We start from the raw sequence: 20,889 nt of genomic DNA on the forward strand, positions 1-20,889 counted from the left end.
GGATTTAAAAAACTTGTGTGGCATGAATGGTAGTAGTCCTAATACAGAAATACGTTATACACTATTGAGACATCCTTGCTTGTTACAGGAAACAAACTGTTCTTTTTGCAAAAAAAGACACACAGTACGCTTGCATATACTCATTTGTAAGAAGTGATCTATACAGGGTGGTGTAATAATTAATGCAAACCCAAAATAATATGTAAATCAACTTATCGAAATACTATACCTTCCTCTCCTTGAACAGGTTCTTCTAATAACAATTCTGTCATACATTCCCAGTCTTTCAACAGTTCTTGAGAGCTCTCCCACAAACTGTCCACCAAGTAGGCAGCATGTTCGTGTAACTAAAAATAACAAATCAAATGTGACTGAAGAACATTTAATGAAGAAATCAGTAATAATATATTGAGTTATTAAGCCATTTTCTTCATAATTAAAACTGCTTGGTCACAATGTTTCCAAGAGCCACTTACAGAACTATATATATATATATACACACACATACATACATACATACACACACATTTGCATTCCACTGTTGATAATGGGGATGCAATATATAGACTTAATCATTTTAAAATGGTAGTAAGGTTAAGAATCTCCTAGTTCAATGACATCATATATAGATGAAGAAACTGAGAGTACAGCTAGTTAACAATTTTCCTGAAGTTATAAGTTGGATTTAGGGTACTTTTCATTACTCTTTATTTGTCTCTCTCTACAATGATCTTTTTTTTTTTTTTTTAAAGAAAATCAATTACTTCCTCTCAGAATTCCATTTGACACTTCGGTACCAGCCTTACTTACTTTTTATCTCTGTTATTTGGTTAAGGTCAAAATGTAAGTTACTCCATCTCTCTGTTTTTCCACTCTCATTTCCACTTAACTCAATGAATTCCACATCTCACCTCACCTCCACTTTTTGCTGCTCATTACTCTTGACAATTTTCTTTGGAACCCATGTTCCCACAGTAAACAACACTCTCAAGTTCCTCAACAAACATTTCACATGGAACGCTTTACCACCTGTCAGTCATTGAACTGTGAAGAATATTAATTACTTTAGTAAAGTTCTTTAGAAAAGGTAAGTAGAAGTGTTGGCCATGTTCTGGTTTCTGCTACTTACAATTAACTTCTCTACCCTTGCATAAAAGTTCTACCACCTCTGAGTCTCATGACAACCAGCTAAGCCACTTTTCAAACTTTACATTGCAACCCGTTCACTGGCTGTTAAAATAATTTAATGTATTGAGACCAACGTTTCAAAGAAATGAAACACAGTAAAAATGAGTGTATAGCACATAGAACGTTAAGTACTATTTCATATTTCAGTTATATGTTCTTGTATTTGTGAGAGAAAATGGTTTTTGCATCATGAGGAGTGGCCTGAAAATGTGTGAAAGTCACCTTGGTAGACCTACTGATTATCTACTGATATCATGGCACATTTGGCACGTGAGTTGCTTTTCTTCCTCATTCCTAATTCTATCATTATTCTTAACTTCTATGAAAAATTTGATGATCTATTTAAAGCTCTGCCTCATTTGACCTCTTGCATTCTATACTTCATTTCCACTGCATTTCAAATCTCACATTCTGGCTTCTGAAATGCCTTAGGAAAACTACGTACACACGCATACACACACAACACCCCACAGTTTCCCAATGTTTTTTGTCGAAGCCAGAGTAGATACTATTGATTAGCATCTCTGCTTAAGGAAGAAGATGGACAAAGGTTTGCAGCCAGGTCTATTCAAACTTTCTAAATCACATATCCTAGGAAAATATCCCTAGACCATAAGTAACATCATTCCAACAGTGACAGGCACAAGTAGTGCACAATCTGGTGTCAAAAATGAAAATTAACAGCAGAAAACAGAAAAATCAATAGTTTCCAAAAAATAGGCTATTAAGCCTATGCTGAAATGGAGTTATTATTTAGTGGGTACAGAGTTTTCAATGTAGGAAAATATTGAAAAAGTTCTGGATATCAATGGCAGTGACAGCTGCACATCCATGTGAATGTACTTAATGCCAATGAAGAGTACACTTAATAATAGTTAAAATGGTAAATTCTGTTATTTCACCAAAATTTAAAAAAAGCCCTATGCTGAATAAACTTGCTTTTATGCCTGACACACTTAAACATGTCTGTAGAACAGGTATAAAAAAGTTCACAATTATATTTTTTGGTGGATTATACCTTCTATACATATCCTCTCTGCCCCTCTTAATGCTTTTGGCCCTCAATTCTGGTTTATCTTATATGATATTGTCCTTTCAGCTTTCTGTAAGCCTTTGTTAACTACATCCAGCATTTATCCAGTTTGTTTACTTCCTGTGTTAAATTTTTGATTAAGGTGTGTTTGTAAACATTTTAATTCCTTTATTTCAACCCTAAATGACAATCTGCCTTTTTAATAAAGCATGTTAGTCTATTTACATTTATTGAGATTACAGATGTTGGCATCTGCTTCCCTGTGCTCTCCTGATGACATTTTCTTTTTTTTTAAGCTGTGCTTCCTGCAGAGTTTTATTTTCTAACTTATATTTTTTCCATCACCAAGATCACCAAAAATAATTTTCAGACACCTGCCTTAAGCTTCACAACCATATTATTTAGGCTTAGTTCTAATTTTTTTCAGATTTATTTGCTCACCAATACTTCTTATATTCCTTATTTTCCTGTTATTGCATCCATTTTTCATTTTGCTAGAAAACACCCTCAAGTAATACCCTGCATATAGAGTACATAGGTAGTAAACATTTTAATTGCCTATCCTTTGATTAGTTCCTCCCCTCCATTCTCTCTGTTTTCTTTACAGAGTTTCTACTAGATAATATAATAAACTTTCTTAATCTGTACTCCCTGTCTCTTAATTTATCTCTCATACTTTTCATTTCTTTCCTCTTTTGCACTACTTCCTGCAAAAATCCCAATCTTTGGTTATGTCTATTCAGGTCATTTAATAATCCACCTCTCACCTACATTTTGGAATACATGTTTTTAATTTCTAAGAAGCCTCTTCCTCTTTCATAATTGCTTCTTCTTATATTTGGGGGCATTAATCAAAAATTTTCATCAGGGGCTTCCCTGGTGGTGCAATAGTTAAGAATCCGCCTGCCAATGCAGGGGACACAGGTTCAAGCCCTGGTCCAGGAAGATCCCACATGCCGCAGAGCAACTAAGCCCGTGCGCCACAACTACGTAGCCTGAGCTCTAGAGCAGCGAGCCACAACTACTTAGTCTGCATGACACAATTACTGAAGCCTGTGCGCCTAGAGCCTGTGCTTCACAACGAGAAGCCCGTGCACCACAATGAAGAGTAGGCCCTGCTCGTTGCAGCTAGAGAAAGCCTGCACGCAGCAACGAAGACCCAACTCAGCCAAAAATAGTAAATAAATAAAAAATAGATACCTAAAATACCTAAAATTAAAAAAAAAAAATTCATCAGTATGTTGAGCCTTGTGTTTCTTTTTCATGATATTGATTTTTTTCAAGTTTCAGTGTTTCTTGGTTGCCGGTACATATATATTAATGAGCCCAGACTCAAGAATACTGGTAGCTAGAATCCTTTTCTTGAATCTGGTTGCAAAGTCCTGGCTTCCGTGGTTGTGTAGGAAAGTGGAAAAAGGGGATCTATAATCAGGTAGGCTTTTCCTCTAATTGTAGGTATGCACTTTGCATTTTGAGTGCAGAAGTTCCCTCTCCCTACTGATGGCCATACATATCTGGGGTATTTATTCACTACTTTGCTTCTCAGACCAGTGCCCACATCCCAAATGCCTGGACCAGCATTTCTAAAGTGAGGAATAAGCTCCTCTAAAGGGCAGACACTTAATTACTACTGACAGCTTACTCCTTTCACCAGCCTTTGTTGCTCTGATCTTTAATGTATTTCAGATTTCTACCAGAAAATCTCGAAAAGATTTTCTCTCTTTTCGTCTCCTGTGGGGGTATGGGTTACTTAACTCTACTGGAATTCACAGTCATTTACTTTACAGTTTCCACAAATTCTTCACTGTCCTGGTCAACTGGTGATATCTCATTCATTTTGACTTTTTTATCATGAGGTTTTTCAGTTGTATGAGTTGCTGGCACAATTCAAGGCTTTAAACAGTATAATTTCACTAGCACTGGCATTTTTAAGGATGACTTTTCTATGCCTTAAACCAAGGCATATTAAAATTTAACTCAAGAATGTTGTTATCATTCTAGAAATTTTTTGTGTGTATATTCTCAATATAGATGCAAACTTCGAGCATTTCCTCTTTCTGACTGTAAGGCGGTGGCTTAGTAGAATGCATTCTGTTAACACCAATAACCACTTAGTTTCAAACTCAACGTGTATACCAGCAGGACATGATAATGTGTTGGCCCATTTTCTGATTAAGAGTTTCAAATTCACCAGTATTAGCGACAACAATCAGTATAACATGGTCTGTCAGGAATTGGCTTGATATAATATTTATGATACAGTCTTCCTGTCTTGGGGCATGTGTGATGGCCACATAACTTGCTACTCTCAAATCTCTATAAGAAAAGATCCATGTCCAAGAAAAAAAAATTTTAACGTGGCCAATAGGGTAAAAGGTTACAATCGCCTTTCAGACACTTCATACCAAGGACCTTCTATTCGTAGCAAAAGATGAAGCTATAAGAAGGAAGGCCTTGAAGCATTCGCGATGGCTATAAAAAAACCCCTGGGATTCAAAAGGATCTGGAGGGCTTCCCTGGTGACACAGTGGCTAAGAATCCACCTGCCAAGCTCTTTGGTGGGGCTAATGGTGGACCCTGGGAGGGCTCACGCCAAGGAGTACTTCCCAGAATTTCTGCTGTCAGTGTCCTTGTCCACGTGGTGAGCCACAGCTGCCCCCTGCCTCTGCAGGAGATGCTCCAACACTAGCCACCCAGTTTCCAGATATATTCAGGTCAATGGACTGACTCAGCCTAACCTCCTGCCACATCCCCCTGGTGGTCTGTGCTATTGGTCAGCACTTCGCTCTGAAGGAGGTGGGCTCACCATCAGTCTAGGTGTGTGTAGTGGAAATCGTGACAACCATCCTGCCACAGGTACGTGTGACTGACAGGGTCTTGGTGCTCTGGCCAGGTGTCAGGCCTGAGCCTCTGAGGTGGGAGAGCCAAGTTCAGGACATTGGACCACCAGAGACCTCCCGGCCCCATGTAATATCAATCGGCAAGAGCTCTCCAAGAGACTTCCATCTCAATGTGAAGACCCAGCTCCACTCAACGACCAGCAAGCTCCAGTGCTAGACACCCCATGCCAAACAACTAGCAAGACAGGAACAAAACACCACCCATTAGCAGAGAGGCTGCCTAAAATCATAATAGGTTCAGACACCCCAAAACACACCAAGGGACGTGGTCTTGCCCACCAGAAAGACAAGATCCAGCCTCATCCACTAGAACACAGGCACTACTCCCCTCCACCAGGAAAACTACACAACTCACTGAACCAACCTTACCCACTGGGGGCAGACACCAAAAACAATGAGAACTACGAACATGCAGCCTGTGAAAAGGAGACCCCAAACACAGTAAGTTAAGTAAAATGAGAAGAAAGAGAAATATGCAGCAGATGAAGGAGCAAAGAAAAAACCCACCAGACCAAACAAATGAAGAGGAACTAGGCAGTCTACTTGAAAAAGAATTCAGAGTAATGATAGTAAAGATGATCCAAAATCTTAGAAATAGAATGGAGAAAATACAAGAAACGTTTAACAAGGACCTAGAAGAACTAAAGAGCAAACAAACAATGATGAACAACACAATAAATGAAATTAAAAATTCTCTAGAAGGAATCAATAGCCAAATAACTGAGGCAGAAGAACGGATAAATGCCCTGGAAGATAAAATAGTGGAAATAACTACTGCAGAGCAGAATAAAGAAAAAAGAATGAAAAGAATTGAGGACAGTCTCAGAGACCTCTGGGACAACATTAAACGCACCAATATTCGAATTATAGGGGTCCCAGAAGAAGACAAAACGGGACTAGGAAAATATTTGAAGAGATTATACTGGAAAACTTCCCTAACATGGGAAAGGAAATAGTCAAGTCCAGGAAGCACAGAGAGTCCCATACAGGATAAATCCAAGGAGGAACACGCCAAGATGCATATTAATCAAACTGTCAAAAATTAAATACAAAGAAAAAATATTAAAAGCAGCAAGGGAAAAGCAACAAATAACATACAAGGGAATCCCCATAAGGTTAACAGCTGATCTTTCAGCAGAAACTCTGCAAGCCAGAAGGGAGTGGGAGGACATATTTAAAATGATGAAAGGGAAAAACCTACAACTGAGATTATTCTACCCAGCAAGAATCTCATTCAGATTCGACAGAGAAGTTAACACCTTTACAGACAAGCAAATGCTATGAGAATTCAGCACCACAAAATCAGCTTTACAACAAATGCTAAAGGAACTTCTCTAGGCAGGAAACACAAGAGAAGGAAAAGACCTACAATAACAAACCCAAAATAATTAAGAAAATGGTAATAGGAACACACATATCAATAATTACCTTAAATGTAAATGGATTAAATGCTCCCATCAAAAGACACAGACTGGCTAAATGGATATAAAAACAAGACCAGTATATATGCTGTCTATAAGAGACCCACTTCAGACCTAGCGACAGATACAAACTGAAAGTGAGGGCATGGAAAAAGATATTCCATACAAATGGAAAACAGAAGAAAGCTGGAGTAGCAATTCTCATATCAGACAAAACAGACTTAAAATAAAGACTATTACAAGACACAAAGAAGGACAGTACATAATGATGAAGGGATCAATCCAAGAAGAAGATATAACAATTATAAATATTTATGCACTCAACATAGGAGCACCTCAATACATAAGGCAAATGCTAACAGCCATAAAAGGGGAAATCGACAGTAACACAATAATAGTAGGGGACTTTAACACCCCACTTTCACCAATGGACAGATCATCCAAAATGAAAATAAATAAGGAAAGCAGAAACTTTAAATGACACATTAAACAAGATGGACTTAATTGTTATTTACAGGACATTCTATCCAAAATCAACCCAATACAATTTCTTCTCAAGTGCTCATGGAACACTCTCCAGGATAGACAATATTTTGGGTCACAAATCAAGCCTTGGTAAACTTAAGAAAACTGAAATCGTATCAAGTATCTTTTCCAACCACTTTGCTATGAGACCAGGTATCAATTACAGGAAAAAAACAGTAAAAAGTACAAACACAGGAAGGCTAAACAATATGCTACTAAATAACCAAGAGATCACTGAAGAAATCCAAGAGGAAATAAAAAAATACCTATAAACAAATGCAGCAAAAGAAGTTCTAAGAGGGAGGTTTATAGCAATACAATCTCACCTCAAGAAACAAGAAGACTCTCAAGTCAACAACCTAACTTCATACCTAAAACAATTAGAGAAAGAAGAACAAAAAAAACCCCAAAGCTCGCAGAAATAAATAAATAAAGATCAGATCAGAAATAAATGAAAAAGAAATGAAGGAAATAATAGCAAAGATCAATAAAACTACAAGCTGGTTCTTTGAGAAGATAAACAAAATTGATAAACCATTAACCAGACTCATGAAGATAAAATGAGAGACGACTCAAATCAACAGAATTAGAAATGAAAAAGGAGAAGTAACAAATGTCACTGCAGAAGTACAAAGGATCATGAGAGATTACTACAAGCAACTATATGCCAATACAATGGACAATGTGGAAGAAATGGACAAATTCTTAGAAAAGTATAACCTTCTGAGACTGAACCAGGAAGAAATAGAAAATATAAACAGACCAATCACAAGCACTGAAATTGAAACTCCGATTAAAAATCTTCCAACAAACAAAAGCCCAGGACCAGATGGCTTCGCAGGCAAATTCTATCAAACATCTGGAGAAGAGCTAACACCTATCCTGCTCAAACTCTTCCAAAATATAGCAGAGGGAGGAACACTCCCAAACTCATTCTACGAAGCCACTGTCACCCTGATATCAAAACCAGACAAAGATGGCACAAAAAAAGAAAATTACAGGCCAATATCACTGAGAAACATAAGATGCAAAAATCCTCAACAAAATACTAGCAAACAGAATCCAACAGCACATTAAAAGGATCATACACCATGATCAAGTGGGATTTTTCCCAGGAATGCAAGGATTCTTCAATATACACAAATCAATCTATGTGATACACCATATTAACAAAGTGAAGGATAAAAACCATATGATCATCTCAATAGATGCAGAAAAAGCTTTCGATAAAATTCAACACCCATTTATGATAAAAACCCTCCAGAAAGTAGGCAGAGAGGGAACTTATCTCTACATAATAAAGGCCATATATAACAAACCCACAGCCAACATCGCTCTCAATGGTGAAAAACTGAAACCATTTCCTCTAAGATCAGGAAGAAGAGAAGGCTGCCCACTCTCACCACTATTATTCAACATAGTTTTGGAAGTTTTAACCACAGCAATCAGAGAAGAAAAAGAAATTAAAGGAATCCAAATCAGAAAAGAAAAGTAAAACTGTCACTGTTTTCAGATGACATGATACTACACATAGAGAATCCTAAAGATGCTACCAGAAAACTACTAGAGCTAATCAATGAATTTGGTAAAGTAGCAGGATACAAAGTTAATGCACAGAAATCTCTTGCATTCCTATACACTAATGATTAAAAATCTGAAAGAGAAATTAAGGAAACACTCCCGTTTACCACTGCAACAAAAAGAATAAAATACCTAGGAATAAACCTAGCTAAGGAGACAGAAGACTTGTTCATAGAAAACTATAAGACACTGATGAAAGAAATTAAAGATGATACAAACAGATGGAGAGATACACCATGGTCTTGGATTGGAAGAATCAACATTGTGAAAATGACTATACTACCCAAATCAATCTATAGATTCAATGCAATTCCTATCAAACTATCAATGGCATTTTTGACAGAACTGGATAAAAAATTTCACAATTTATATGGAAACACAAAAGACCCCAAATAGCCAAAGCAATCTTGAGAAAGAAAAATGGAGCTAGAGGAATCAGGCTCCCTGACTTCAGATTATACTACAAAGCTACAGTAATCAAGACAGTATGGTACTGGCACAAAAACAGAAATATAGATCAATGGAACAGGATAGAAAGCCCAGAGATAAACCCACACACATATGGTCATTTTCTCTTTGATACAGGAGGCAACAATATACAATGGAGAAAAGAGAGCATCTTCAATAAGTGGTGCTGAGAAAACTGGACAGCTACATGTAAAAGAATGAAATTAGAACACTTCCTAACACCATACACAAAAATAAACTCAAAATAGATTAAAGACCTAAGTGTAAGGCCAGACACTATAAAACTCTTAGAGGAAAACATAGGCAGAACACTCTATGACATAAATCACAGCAAGATCATTTTTGACCCACCTCCTAGAGAAATGGAAATAAAAACAAAAATAAACAAATGGGACCTAATGAAACTTAAAAGCCATTGCACAGCAAAGGAAACCATAAACAAGACGAAAAGACAACCCTCAGAATGGGAGAAAATATTTGCAAACGAAGCAACTGATAAAGGATTAATCTCCAAAATATACCAGCAGCTCATGCAGCTCAATATCAAAAAAACAAACAACCCAATCCAAAAATGGGCAGAAGATCTAATAGACTTCTCTTCAAAAAAGATATACAGATTGCCAACAAACATATGAAAGGATGCTCAACATCACTAACCATTAGAGAAGTGCAAATCAAAACTACAATGAGGTATCACCTCACACTGGTCAGAATTGCCATCAGCAGAAAATCTACAAACAGTAAATGCTGGAGACGGTGTGGAGAAAAGGGAATGCTCTTGCACTGTTGCTGGGAATGTAAATTGATACAGCCACTATGGAGAACAGTCTGGAGGTTCCTTAAAAAAATAAAAATAGAACTACCATATGACCGAGCAATGCCACTACTGGGCATATACCCTGAGAAAACCATAACTCAAAAAGAGTCATGTACCAAAATGTTCATTGCAGCTCTATTTACAATAGCCAGGACATGGAAGCAACCTAAGTGACCATCGACAGATGAATGGATAAAGAAGATGTGGCACATACATTCAATGGAATATTACTCAGCCATAAAAAGAAACGAAATTGAGTTATTTGTAGTGAGGTGGATGGACCTAGAGTCTGTCATACAGAGTGAAGTAAGTCAGAAAGAGAAAAACAAATATCATATATTAATGCATGTATGTGGAACCTAGAAAAATGGTACAGATGAGCCAGTTTGCAGGGCAGAAGTTGAGACACAGATGTAGAGAATGGACATATGGACACCAAGGGGGGAAAACTGCGGTGAGGTGGGGATGGTGGTGTGCTGTATTGGGAGATTGGGATTGACATGTATACACTGATATGTATAAAATTGATGCCTAATAAGAACCTGCAGTATAAAAAAACAAACAAACAAACAAAAAAAAAAGAGTTATGTACCACAATGTTCACTGCAGCTCTATTTACAATAGCCAGGACATGGAAGCAACCTAACTGTCCATCGACAGATGAATGGATAAAGAAGATGTGGCACATATATACAATGGAATATGACTCAGCCATAAAAAAGAAATGAAATTGAGTTATTTGTAGTGAGGTGGATGGACCTAGAGTCTGTCATACAGAGTGAAGTAAGTCAGAAAGAGAAAAACAAATACCGTATGCTAACACATATATATATATGGAATCTAAAAAAAAAAAAACGGTTCTGAAGAACCTAGGGGCAGGACAGGAATAAAGACGCAGACGTAGAGAGTGGACTTGAGGACACGGGGAGGGGAAACGGTATGCTGGGATGAAGTGAGAGAGTGGCATGGACATATATACAATACCAAATGTAAAACAGATAGTTAGTGGGAAGCAACCACATAGCACAGGGAGATCAGCTCCATGTTTTGTGACCACCTAGAGGGGTGGGATAGGGAAGGTGGGAGGGAGATGCAAGAGGGAGGAGGTATGGGGATATATGTATACGTATAGCTGATTCACTTTGTTATACAGCAGAAACTAACACAACATTGTAAAGCAATTATACCCCAATAAAGATGTTAAAAAAAAAAAAATCCGCCTTCCAATGCAGGCAACATGGGTTCCAGCCCTGGTCTGGGAAGATCCGACACACCACAGCGCAACTAAGCCCGTGCGCCACAACTACTGAAGACCTTGTGCCTGGAGCCCGTGCTCCGCGACGAGAAGCCCCTGCTCAACGCAACTAGAGAAAGCCTGCGGCAGCAACGAAGACGCAATGCAGCCAAAAACAAACAAATAAATAAAATAAATTTATTTTGAAAAAAAAAGGATCTGGAACCCTAACAACGACACAAAAGTTTACTTTCTAAACACAGTTTTTTGTAACATAATTTTATAAAAACAGCATGAAAATCAGGCATCTGCAAGCATTCTTTGTACTCCTTGGGAATTAGATGAACAAAAAAGGTAGCTCATTAATGGAGAAAGAGTCATTGTACAGCAAACAGATAATCAGAATTATATTAAAATTTATGTATAAGTTATATAACATAAATTAAAATTATATTTATTGTCTAGGTGAACTTTACCTTGCTATATCTAAGTATAATTTATTTTATAGGTGTCCTCTAATCCTGTCTATAACAAACTAATCTTATTCTCCTGGTGACTTTAATTACAATTTTCTGGGTGTGTTCCCATTTATCTTTAATTGGCTTCAAGGTTACTCATAAATATTTTACCTCATGTTTTTTCTGCCCTGCTCACTTCTCTGTCGAATAGTTAAATACACTAAAGGAGTGCACTGTATAATGGAATCTTACACTTATTCCTTTTATGAAAAATCATTTACAGTGCAAATAACCATTCCAAATTATTAAGCCTAAAATTTCTAAATACTCTTATATTGGCTTTTATTCTCTGCAGAAGCAGAGCCAGCTATTGGTGAAGCTTGAAGAACATATTAAAAAAGAACTCCAAAAAGTTATCACTCTGGGGAGATTTCCTGGTTATATCAATAATATGTCTGTTAACTTTCTGTCTTAAATTACTGTCATAATGCACCTCATCATTCCATATGCCTAGAAGGACAGTTACCATACTTCTAGATTGTCCAGAAATGTTCTGGGTTATGATTAGTGCTTTGGAATAATTATTAATAGCAGCCTTGTCAGTCTGAAAAGCATCACAGTTTGTACAGTATTATGGTCACACTACATATAGGGAAATCTGGACTCATCATATGCAAGTACCATTTATCCTACTATATGGCGTGTATCTCAAATACACAAGGTATTTTTTCACTTGAAACCAATGACTGCTAAAAAGGAAAGAAAAACTAGTTTAGGCAGATCTCTTAATCTCCATCATTTCACCTATAATTCCCATATAAAAGAGGACTACTACTCCATGGACTACAAACCTCTCTCAATTCAACATTTTAGAATTCTATTACTAAAATGTTACTATTTAACATCCGAGTAAAACAAAGGAATAGGAATGATTTTCAATTCAGTTAATTCTAGTTAACTGATCAGTAATCATCTATAAAAGCTGGACTTATTCTACTTTATGATTTCTAAGGTCTCTTTCAATTCAACTTTTTATGTGTCTAATATATCACTGAAACACACATTACAGTAAAACAAGAGGAATTCAGAATAAGACAATCAGAAGCCCACCATATTATAAGAATATGGCTTTAATAAGCATTCACCTCCAGGTGTACACAAGAAACCCTTAAGTATGATTTGCAGTTGTTTTTGCAGCTGACAAGAATGCCACAGAGGAGAACTGGGAAATATATTTTAATGTTCTTGTAATACTTTAGTAAACAGCAGCAAACACACGAAACAGCAGTACCATTTGAAATATAGAGCAGTAATAACACATCACAAATTACTGCTTTATACAGAAGATGAAACTGTGTAAAACTAAGTACTTAGGGATTTTAATATATCAAAAAGTAAAGTCCTTGGGCTTTCAGAGATCTAAAACATTTTCTTTCAATTAATAATCAAGTTAAAGTAGCCTGATCATCATATTCCCTGAACTTTTCAGCAGTTTAAATAGTATATGCATGTCTCATCCCTATCAAATTTTGAAATTACTGTTGCTGTTAAAGTCAAATTTTTAAATATGACTTGACTGTTGCAAAATACTTTTAATCCCATTTCTTTAAAACCTAAAGGGCTAAGGATTTAATTTGAATAGTCTACCAGAAGTGTGATATTTATTAAGTACTTAGTGTTTTACCTTAAACATTCACAAACATCTGTATTTTACTCCATAATCTATCCACACTTGCTTTGTTAAGAAAATAATGCTTTAAACCCTTACTATGCAAAGTGTGGTCCCTGGATTTCTGGTCCAGAAGCATAAACATCACCTAGGAGCTTGTTAGAAAGGTAGCATCTCAGACCCCAACCCAGAGCTACTGAATCAGAACTGGCATTTTAACAAGACCCCAGGTAATTTGTATACACATTTAAAACACTGTTCTTAAATTCTTAAACACGTCCTTTACTCAAACGCAACTCTCCAACTGGTTTTGTTTCTGACTTTATTCTTTCTCTATCTGTTCCCAACTCACTTAAAAGATACCGGGAATTCCTTCACCACTTCTCTGGCTCTGCTTTGCCCTAATGCCACTCTTTCCACTGAGTAAGTTCTTACATCTCTCTCTGATTTTAATTTTCTTATAGACTGCCTGTTTGTCTCTCTATTCCTCATTCCTACAGGGTTTCTCCAGCACTTTCAAACTTGAGCATACAGTCTCAAGTTTTTCTTCTTCCTGGACATTCCAATACAAACCAAAAATACTCTTCCCCCAAGTAAAGTTCAGGGTCCTAGATTTCCAGATTTTCGCCACCTTTTTTGCAACTCTGTTCCCACTCACTTATAAGCCAACAAGTTTGTTCATTCAGGGGGTCTTTAGGTTTAGTTTGCCATTCCCCCAATGTCAAACCAACAGTAGGAAACACAGTTCTAATATCAAAGAACATTTAAGTGGGCAAACCAAAGTTCACTTGTGCAAACAGATTTAGATAGATAATATGTTATGGATGTTAACTGTTTAATTGATAAACTGACATGGAAATGTCACATGGAATTACTGCTATGGACTTGTACAACTACTAATTTACATCTAAATTCATATTTTTCTTTCTCCTTAAATAACATAATTTTCAAACAAGATAGAACTAATGGTTTTAATAGCTTGACAATATTCATGAACTGTTTAAATAATATAATTTTTTTTTTTTTGGCCATGCCACACGGCTTGCAGGATCTTAGTCCCTGACCAGGGATTGAACCTGGGCCTCCGGCAGTGAAACCACGGAGTCCTAACCACAGAACTGTCAGGGAATTCCCTAAATAATATAATTTAAAAGGCATGGGCAAAAATTCAAGAAAAAAAAAAGCAACAATAAAAAGTATGCAGTATTACAATGCAATACTATAAAACTTTAAAAATTGCTAGCCTATATTCAGTGTTAATCCACACCTACATACATATTCCCACAAAAGGCAGAGTACTGATTCCATAATCATAAAATCAAATCCATGGAGGCAGGGAATTCCCTGGTGGTCCAGTGGTTAGGATGCAGGCTTTCACTGCCATGGACCCTGGTTCAATCCCCGGTCGGGGAACTAAGATCCCACAAGCCACGTGGCACAGCCAAAACAAACAAACAAACAAAAAAAGCCAAAGAAAATATCCATTGAGGCAGTTTTGTAAGAAACAGGCTTGTCTTCATTTGATTAAAAAATATCGTTAATTACAATGAATTAAACAACAATTTTATTTAAAATGTAATCTAATGTTAAAACAAAAACAAAATAAAGAATTATGTTAAAAATTTACCTCACTTTCAAGAAAGAAAAGAACCAGCATCCTAATAAGGTTCCCATTTGGACTGTTCCTCCCCCTCCTCTTTGCTAATGCTTCTTCTGCTTGGGGGTCATGTCTGCTAAATAGCCTGGAAGTAAGTAACAAAACAAGAACTTTACAAATTTACATGGATATGAATTTTAGTCTTTTCCTTCAACGTATAAATTATTTCAGTGTTTAAAAAAAAGGAAACAGTATCAGAGATCAGGTTATTGATTTGTTTCAACACAAGTATGTAACTGATGTTTTTATAGGTCAAAAAAGTGGTTAGATCTAAACAATTTCATACAGTTCAACTACACATAAAGTGTAAAAGAAAGCTTTTTTTACTGATGACTAATCAATGTTCAAATCTTTATGAAAAACTTTTTATTCTCTGTGATAGATACTAAAGTACGTAATTTTAAATAGAGTTCTATTTTCTTAAATATCCATTTTACAGTCATGTAATTATAGAATTTAACCAAAGGCTCCAGCAATAATGGTAAAAATTCAGACTTTTAATCATGATTTACTTCTTCCACTATTTTTCTGTTTACTAACCTATTACCTAGAAACAGTATTCACCAACCCAACAGTATTGAGTAAAATGAAAGAAACATTAAATTTATAAAAATACTACTTAGTGGCAAAACTTCTAAAATATGGCAAAGAAATGACTTGAAAATTTTAATTTGCTAAGAAGACTTATTCTAACAAAACTTACGGACTACTCAAGGTGCCTTACTCCCAGGTATTGCTCCAGGTAAAAGGGATATAATACTGAACAAAGACAAAATCCCTATTCTCACTGAGCTCTCACTCTAGTGGCTGGAGACAAACAGTAGATCAATATGTACCACCTCAGGTGTTACAAGGAAATACAACGGTCTAGGAATAGGGATATAGAGTGCTAGTTTAGACATGGAAGTCATAGTAGGCCTCTCAGATGACAGGCTAAATAATTGAATAAAATAAGAAAAACTTCATGTGACATAAAATATAAACCAATTTCAAGCAGAAAATGAGTATTGAGAAACAGTATTTTTGGAGGGAAGGGGAAAGTATATGGCAGGGGCTATAGAAGACTAGAGTATTATCTTGAAGCTATATCTGCACAGCCATCAGACTGGTTTAAGAGAAAGTTTATTTGGGTAGCTTTCAGAGGTGGGGGCAAACGGAAAATAAGAGGGTCCTTTACACTAAAATGTACAAATTTAAATAATTGCATTCACTGTATATAAGGCACTGAGTAATTAGCTTAATTTTTCTAATATTAAAATGTAGAATTTTCAATGACATTAAAATATTCATTTCAGATACATTTTACCATTTTTTGGATGCTTGGTATAGCTTAATACACTAGACTAAAAAACAGACTAAGTCTACGTGCATGCACACATTTTTTTTTTTTAAACTTTATCATGGAATTCTGGGGCTAGTCTACAGTTTACTTGTTAAGATTTTAACAGATCACAATATTAAAAGGTGGGAAAATGCTGAAAGAGATCATTAAGAATCAAAAGTTCTCAAACTGAATATCTTCAGGGCAGGGGCATAAAACAAGCTTATGAAGTGAAGCTTTCATTTGCATAGGAATTGACTTCCTTTTCACAAAGAAATAAAAAATAATGGCAGCTTGCATTTGTCGATTTTTATGTAAAATATTATAATTTAAAAATCTTTAGCAAGTGTTTCAAACTTACAAAAACACAATACAAATAAAATTAAATATATCCAAAGGCTCTTTCTGATTACAGTGCTGCCAGTTTATGGCCTCTATTCTGTAGCTGACCAGCCTTTTTAGTCTATCTTTTCTTTGAAACTATAGAAGCAATAATTCTTTCTAAAAAAACACAAAGCTTTTTGAAAAGTTAAATAGAGAACAGAGTAGAATTTATTACTAGAATACAATAAAAAAGGAAGGCAAGTGAAGACTACAGTATACCCTTGATATTTGTGATAGACAACACCTCAAGATAAATATGGAAATAGCATTATTCTTTACTAGCCAATGATGTCAGAGTCACTGGAAAAGAAAATATCTTATTTTAAAAGTCATGCCTAAAAATTCTGACTTTCTTCCTCACTTTCATTACCAGCATGCCCTACTAGCCAGCTTCCTTCTTAAAGATTTTTCACATAGAAACAACTTTTTCTCACTTTGAGAGGTACCAGTGAGTAAAGAACAGTTTGTGGCTGCAGCACTGAGTTGCTGATGCTGGACGGAGGGCCAGGCCTGCTCATTACCAAAGTTAATCATCCATATACAACAGTTGCCCAGTGCATGATTTACATCTGTGCTTATTTAGCATAATTACAAATCACAACATGCAATGGACTTCTGGGTTCACCTGTCAAAGTCACTAAGTTAAATCTATGAACAAAAACAAAAACAAAGCAAAACATCCCCTTGCCCAAGAATATGTTTACATTTTAAGAATTAATCTACTAACAAATTATATAACATATACAGTAGACCATGATCAAAAATATATTTCATAAGAATGTTTAATTACATTCATAAACTCTCACTAGCTCTATGCTTTATGTTCTATGTCAAAAAAATAGCTCTATGCTCTATGTCAAAAAATAGATGAGATTTTGCTTTTAAACTGTAACTGCATATATAATTTTTAGCATCATTATGGATTACTGATTAAAATAATCTTCATCCTGACAGAATGGAAAAAAATGAAAATTTGGGAGGTGTTTTGAGGATAATTTTAGATTACCAATGTTGAGAAGATAAGATGAGAACTTAGAATTTTAAAAGGGAAAAAAATTTGGTGAAATAAAATATCAGTTACTCAGGGGAGTCTTTATAAACTTCAAGCACTTCTCCTTTCTCCCCTCACATGCCTAAGCTGACTAGCTGAGAACCATCCTTTTAGATTTCAGGTCAAAGGAATATATCACAAGGGACATCATTCTCAGGGATGTGATTCATGATGTGCATGTAGGCTGTGAGAATATTATAGCCCCCAGAACTTGGGGCAATGGCCACTTCTAGCACTGTTTTCAGTCACTATTACTTTCTTTCATTAACTGTAAAACAACGACAAAACAACATATGAAAGTGGAACCTGGTTTCAAAGAGAATTAACTCACTTTTTGTGAAGGAATTCTCCAGCTGCCACAGCAACAGGGCGATGTGCTGAGTATACCAAGTGGTAAACATTTTCACAGTCTTCATTGGAAAGAGCTTCTTCACTTCCACTGAAAAATTCAGAAAGTAACACTGAGCCAAAAATATTTACTGTCAGTTCTACCTTGATTAAAATTTTGTAAGGTTCTTTATAAAAGCTCAAGCATGCTGACTTTATTTTCCTCTCTTTTTAGTCTGACTTTGAAAATAATATTTCTCTTTAACTATAAAAGACACTTAATTGTTACATAAAATTCAGAAAATACAGATAACAAAAGAAAATAAAATGTCCACATTTCTTCCCATACACACCTATGGACAATGAGTATTAATACCTTGGGATATATATTAGCCCAGTTTAGCTCAATTTCTTTAAATGTGCATAAGTTTTTTATTAATAGGCACTGGTCATATATTTGCCCCTGTTTCACAGAGTTAAATTATTATTGTACTATGTAACTCTTTCCAGAATTGTCTATTTCAAATTATAGTTTATCACAATATTTACAATACTATTTAGTCTTCTTTCTATATAAAATGGATTCACTAGTCATAACCACTCCTCTACTAACACAAATTTCCCACCTTTCTATTCATGTATTCTTAAAGTTTGAACCTTTTCTTGGTTTGCTGGAATGTATCTTTAAGTATTTTTTTCCCAAAGAGGGAACATCTATTTCCTGATTATTAACATGATTAAAAATGTCTGACTGGAAAAAAAAAAATGTCTGACAGGATTATAGATTAATGACTAGATGACTATAGAATTCTTGGGCTGTACAGGTTCTTGACAAGATGTAGGGGTATAAACTCATTCTCTAGAATTCAATCCTGGAGATGCCTAGAGGCTAGGAGGAGATTGAGGGATCTGACAAATATAAATTAGAATGAACTTTGCAGCAGAATAAGGTAGCTGCATCACAGTATAAGAGAGAAACTTTAGTTCTGAATGAAAAAGAGCTGAATATCAAGGATGGGAGACAGATAGAAGCATTTTTTAAAGTACACTTTTTTCCCCCTCTCAAGAAGGCCTAAGTTTTAACCTCTTCACTTAATTACATGTATATCATCAACTCAATTAGCTAATACCCTCAGGATAAAGTTAAACTCATAGGAAAAAAATTCAACAAGATATCTCAGTAATCTAAGCTCATAAGTGAAAGGAAAGTCATCTATACCAAAAGAAGAAGAATTAACAGATGCAGAGAAAAAGAATTTAAAGATGGTATAACAGGATGTTAAAGGTGACTTAACTTGTTGTTTTGGGTAAGTTTTGGTAGAGAACCCACAAGCCAAGAAAAATAAGGCCAGATCATTTCACGCAATGCTATAAGAGACTGGAGAGTTAGTTTTGTGAATCTTAGCTCATTTCTCACCAAAATAATATATAAGTAGACATTAGGAGATTGAGCAATATAATGAGTAGAAATCCATACTTCTTCCACGTTTCCTTTAGGCCAGATATGGAATACTTAAAGGGAGCCAGCCTGGATAGTTTTAAAAGACATTTTGCCCAACAAGAACACCTATAGGGCAAGCAACTCAAACAGAGGAAACCTGAAAGTCAGGCTCTGAGTCACACAGTAAATAGCCAGAGGAGGCACTGTCCACTCTGGGGAACTTCCCATTGTCACAAATACCTAGAGTGGGGATGAGACAAGAGGGAAAGGGACAGGACACAAAATGCTAGATAATGAAGAAGGGGAGCAGCTGTTGGGATGCTAAGATAGGCTAGAACCAGCTCAAACCAAGGTGGCTTTGAGAATAGTCGGGTCATTGACCTTTAGCTCATTATACCTTCATTGAAATACTAAAAATCACTCCCTCTTATACCGTGACAGTTCCGAGGAGGACCATAAAAGGTCAAAAAGTAGGCAGTGGCCCAATTCTTGGGAAATCCCTACTCTTCCCCAAAATAGCAAGAATATTCCTCCCACTCAGCCTATGAAATTACTTAACCCATAAAAACCTATGACCCCATGCCCCTGGGCAGATCTCACTTTCCCAGAAGACCCTGTGCCCTGGAGCCGCTCTTGCCTTCTGAGACAGATGTCATTCTGCCTATGGAATGTGTATCTCTCTAAATAAACTTGCTTTCCCTTTACTATGGTTCACTCCGGAACTCTTTGCTGTGGGAAGCCAAGGACCCTCACTTGGAGGTCCATCCTAAGGACTTCTGCAGGTTCCAGGATGACATCTCCCTCTCCTGCAACAGGGAGAGCTCTCTGAGGAATCCATAAAAGGACCAATGTACCTAATGAATTAGGTCATCTGACACAGCTGGAGGGCCATAACTATACTTTTATATAAGACATGTTTTGCCCTTATTTCCTCCAATGAAAACATAGAAAAAAACCTTAAAAATAGACTTTTGAAACTAGCCAAACCATTTTCTAAATTCATGATGAAAGTATGATTTTTTTTTAGCCAAACAAGGTCTTAGATGGTTTGGAAATACTCTTTGAGGAAGTAAACTAGCCAGAAAAGACAATACTGGAGGAGTCTATGAGAGAATTACTCTTCCTTGGAAGTAAGGGAAGAAGTAATATCAAAGCAAAGTTTACTCTTATCTAAATGAGCAATTACTGAAACTAAATAAAAAAAGGAAGCAAAAAACCCCAAAAAAGGGTAAAAAAGTAATCCTTAACAATAGATTTTAAACTCTAGACAATTCCAATGAAAAAGACAAATGGTTGGAATGTGGGTATTTTTTGTTCAAGGGAAAGACATTGATAAGCTTGTGAAATTTACAAGTAAACTATAACTAGGGGGCATAATAATTTAAAATAGAATTGAAAAGGAAAAAATTCTTCA

The 20,889-nt window shown here is 36.0% G+C and overlaps 1 protein-coding gene across 4 annotated transcripts in view; it reads right to left on the bottom strand.

Moving 5' to 3' along the window:
* The window catches only part of STAG1 (STAG1 cohesin complex component), a gene marked incomplete at its 3' end in the record, with an annotated part of 426,381 nt that overhangs the window by 75,783 nt on the left and 329,709 nt on the right, over positions 1 to 20,889 (bottom strand). For all 4 annotated transcript variants that reach the window (XM_082459166.1, XM_082459164.1, XM_082459165.1 and 1 more), the window contains 3 exons: positions 18,039 to 18,146; positions 14,922 to 15,036; positions 230 to 347 (listed from right to left, as the gene is read on the bottom strand). In XM_082459166.1, coding sequence (XP_082315292.1) covers positions 230 to 347; positions 14,922 to 15,036; positions 18,039 to 18,146 — 341 coding nt within the window. The remainder of the gene's footprint in view (positions 1 to 229; positions 348 to 14,921; positions 15,037 to 18,038; positions 18,147 to 20,889) is intronic.

Source organism: Balaenoptera physalus, assembly GCF_965194825.1.
Source record: "Balaenoptera physalus genome assembly, chromosome: 4".
In the NCBI taxonomy this organism is placed as follows: Eukaryota; Metazoa; Chordata; class Mammalia; order Artiodactyla; family Balaenopteridae; genus Balaenoptera; species Balaenoptera physalus.